General features: G+C 35.4%; 1 protein-coding gene across 5 annotated transcripts in view; it reads left to right on the forward strand.

The window, feature by feature from the left end:
* Positions 1–1,166, forward strand: part of lrrc40 (leucine rich repeat containing 40) — a 15,876-nt gene extending 14,710 nt beyond the window's left edge. For all 5 annotated transcript variants that reach the window (XM_027291062.1, XM_027291064.1, XM_027291063.1 and 2 more), the window contains 2 exons: positions 174–250; positions 1,017–1,166. In XM_027291062.1, the coding sequence (XP_027146863.1) occupies positions 174–222 (49 nt within the window). In that variant the 3' untranslated portion in view covers positions 223–250; positions 1,017–1,166. The remainder of the gene's footprint in view (positions 1–173; positions 251–1,016) is intronic.
* The last annotated feature ends 2,643 nt before the right edge of the window (positions 1,167–3,809 follow it).

Raw genomic sequence — 3,809 nt, forward strand, 5'->3', positions numbered from 1 at the left:
CACATAGTTATAAATATATATATATTATATATATGTGTGTGTGTGTGTGTGTGTGTGTGTGTGTGGATATATATATATATATATATATTATATGTGTGTGTGTGTGTGTGTGTGTGTATATATATGTGTAATATATGATATAGGAGTTAATGGCCTGCCTTTTTTTCTTTCAGAAATAACCCGCTGAGTGATTACCACCGAATGAATGATGACCTTAACTAAACTAGCTCCATTTCCTCAATTACAACAGGTAAGTCACTGTTTCAGGACCAGTTCAACTTAAAATTAAATCTTGTATGATTGTAATGAATGTGAAAATATACTTAATGTATAGCTTCATCCCTGACATCACCCTTGACTCGGGTCATGGAAGTTTGTGGGACCTGTGGCTAATGTAGCTCCTTGCTTCCCTCATTCATGAGTTGTATTTACCACATGAAATGAAAAGCAGTCATCAACTACTGATAAGAAAGAAAGAACATGTGACCACTAGTGTTCCAGTTCTATTCTATTGCAACATCTAGATGTCACAGAATTTGAGTGATAGAAATCCTACCAATAGATTAATAGATAATTTATTAGTTTTTATTGGAAGAGTAATAGAAAAGTGTTTTTTTTTTGATGTATTAAACCTCTTCATCTATTTTTAATGTTGTGTATAATTATAATAAACTATAGAGCCATAGTTGTTGCAGTTTTCTTGTTTCCAGGGGTACTTTACCTAAACTACAGTTTACAATATATTATTATTCAGATAATTTTGCTGATTCCACAACAGCCTGGTCATCCTTTTCATTATCCCTTATCAGATAAGCTGACCAATCATTAAACAGTCAGGTTTCTGAATAAAATACATTTGCTCAGGTAAGCTCTTTTCTTCTTGCTCCTTGTCTCTAAAATACATTCAAGGGACTGGAATGATCAGTTTCCAGGTGTGGATGGAAGAAAGTACATTCAGGTTAACTAAATGTGTAGTGCCCATCGTGAATCGTCTCATAACTTTTTACTGACCACAGGTTCAAGTTCTTCCCTGAAGTCCTCTATCAGATTGTTTCTTTGGAGACTCTGTTGATTGGTAATAACCAAGTGAATGGGGTGGCCCAGGTCGTCTGATCAAGTTGGTTCATCTGTCAACACTGGATCTGTCCAACAATGACCTGCTGAACATCCCCCCTGAACTGGCATGTGTACCAGCCTCAGGTATGGGCAATAAATAAACAAACAGACAAACTCTGCACACTGTCTTGTACCTTGTCCCTCTCCCAGCTGTTTGTTTGATTCCATCACTGCAGCTGACCATCTGCTGTGTCTGCAGTTTGTTATACTGCTGCTGTTTAGCATTTGTTGCTTGTATGATGTATGACTGCATTCTGACTTGATCATGAGATGGAACTGCCTCAGTGTTGATCCACATTTTTTCAAACTGCAAAATAGTTTAAGTTTCTCCCTAGAAGCTGTAAGCACAAGCTGTCCTGTTAATGTACTGAATTATGGTTAGTGCTTATATATTTTGTTTTGAAAAAAATATATATATGTGGATGTGTGTGTGTGTGTGTGTATATACACATATATATGTGTGTTGTGTGGTGTGTGTGTGTGCCCCACAGGTGTCTCAGTCTGCAGGGAAATCTTTCCGCACACCCAGAGCAGCCATCGTGGCCAAAGGAACAGATGTAGTGTTGGAGTACCTCCGCAGCCGCTACCTACATGACCTCTGGCCATGATCAATACGCATTCTTGGGCTTGCAATTCAACCTGCAAGTCGACAGGCTGTCATCAGAGAGGTTAGATGAATGTGTTGAATGTCTGCTGAATGTGTGAATATTTCTTAACAATCATATTTAAACTGATTTATGTGAAAATAAATCAATGAAAAATGCTCTTCTCTAATAAAGTTGTTGATAAATTATGAGTGGTGTGATTTTTATATTTGTGTGTAGCAACAGTTCATCCATCCCACTTGGTTTTCAGAACACAAGCACGTTAAACAACACAACTGTTGCACGTTTTACTACCCATCATATCTCCAGTTTGAGTCCGACTGTACGTAAGAGGACTGACATGATTCATGTGCTTCTTTCTTGTTACACAAGGTACCAGTGAAAACAGTTGACCTATCTGTTTTGTAAGAACGCAGATACAATAAAACGATGAAATACCACAGAATTATGCGCTATACAAAGCCAATGCCTTTTTTTATTTTAGATTTAATAACAACTTTGCACTCTTCTCTCAATTCCCTCCGTTGGCTTCATGACGTCATCAAAGAAAAGTGTCCCTTCTCTAAAAGTAATAAGTGGAATTCTTCCATTAATGCAGGAGTCTTCAACCTTTTTCAGCCTAAGGACCCCTTGGACAAGAGACAAACAGAACAGGGACCCCCACATAAAATCATTTTTTTTAAATGTGGCTTATAATAACTTTTATATTTACTTTATTCACCTATTTATATAACTGGATTACAGTATGTGTTTATGTTGATGAAAGTTCATGCATATTGTTATTGTGGTTTGTTGTGATGAGGCTTATATTTCTTGTTATTTTTCAACACGAAACATTAGGTTCAGAGGTTAGTAACCTCATGATATGATGTGATGATACCTCGGCAAGATTATTTAGATGGAGTTGTTCACAGTTGAGAGGCTTCAAACAGAAATTTCACAAAGAAAACCTAGAGAGCTCAATCTACCTGCATAGAAAAAAAAAGTTTAACTTTGTTGTTATAAGTACATTAAAAATGTATTGTTAGTGTCTTAAATATATAAGCTTCATACTTTTATACATTCTTACTGTGTAATAATTGCTTAATTATACTGTTGGCTTTTCCAGTTACTAAAAAGCATACTTTGCTGTTAATACTCAATATACTTTATCATTACTTTGCTTATACTACTTTTAACTTGCACATCTTGCAATGTATTACCAGTATACTAAGGCTGAAAGACTTGTGGACTACTTCCATGCAGGTGAAAAAAATATACTTTAATGTATTTGAAGCATATCCAAATTATAGTACATTACAAATAATACAAAACTACTTCTCTAAATGTATAAACATTTACATATGGATTTTAACCCTTTCATTATAAAATTTACAAACCTTTTCAAATATGGTACTTTAGTACACTTTGTAGAAATAGGTCCAATTTCAGCAGCAGCAGACCTAAACATTACACTATATAAGTACACTGAGGAATACTGAACAATGAAAACAAACATTCCTTATTATTGCACCCCTAAATCAAATCAAATTTTATTTGTATAGCCCAAAGTCCACAAATATATTTGCCTTAGGGGCTTTACACCTGTACAGGGAGTGACACCCTCTGTCCTTAGACCCCTGGTTTGAGTGAGGAAAAACTTGCCCACAAAAAACCCTTTTAGGCAGGCAGGCAAGTTTATTGTATAGCACAATTCGTACACAAGGCAATTCATAGTGCTTTACAGAGGCAAGGAAAAACATTTGACATTAAGACAAGCAATAGCAATAGAATAAAAAATTAAAAAGAGAAGAAAATTAATTAAACATCAGGAATGTCATTTAAATCATTTAAAATAGCAAATTTGAAAACAATTTAAAACATTAAGCAATCACTGGATTATGATTAAAAATTCTTTAAAAATTCTTTAAAAGAGCTCAGCCATAAGCACGTGAAAATAGAAAAGTTTTAACCTGGATTTAAAAGTGCTAAGAGTTGGGGCTGATTTCAGTCCTGCTGGTCGTTTGTTCCAGTTGTGAGCAGCATAACTGCTAAATGCTGCTTCACCGTGTCTGGTTTGAACTCTGTGCTCCACTATCTGACCTGGTC

The sequence above is a fragment of the Larimichthys crocea genome, chromosome XVIII (assembly GCF_000972845.2).
Source record: "Larimichthys crocea isolate SSNF chromosome XVIII, L_crocea_2.0, whole genome shotgun sequence".
NCBI classification, from domain to species: Eukaryota; Metazoa; Chordata; class Actinopteri; family Sciaenidae; genus Larimichthys; species Larimichthys crocea.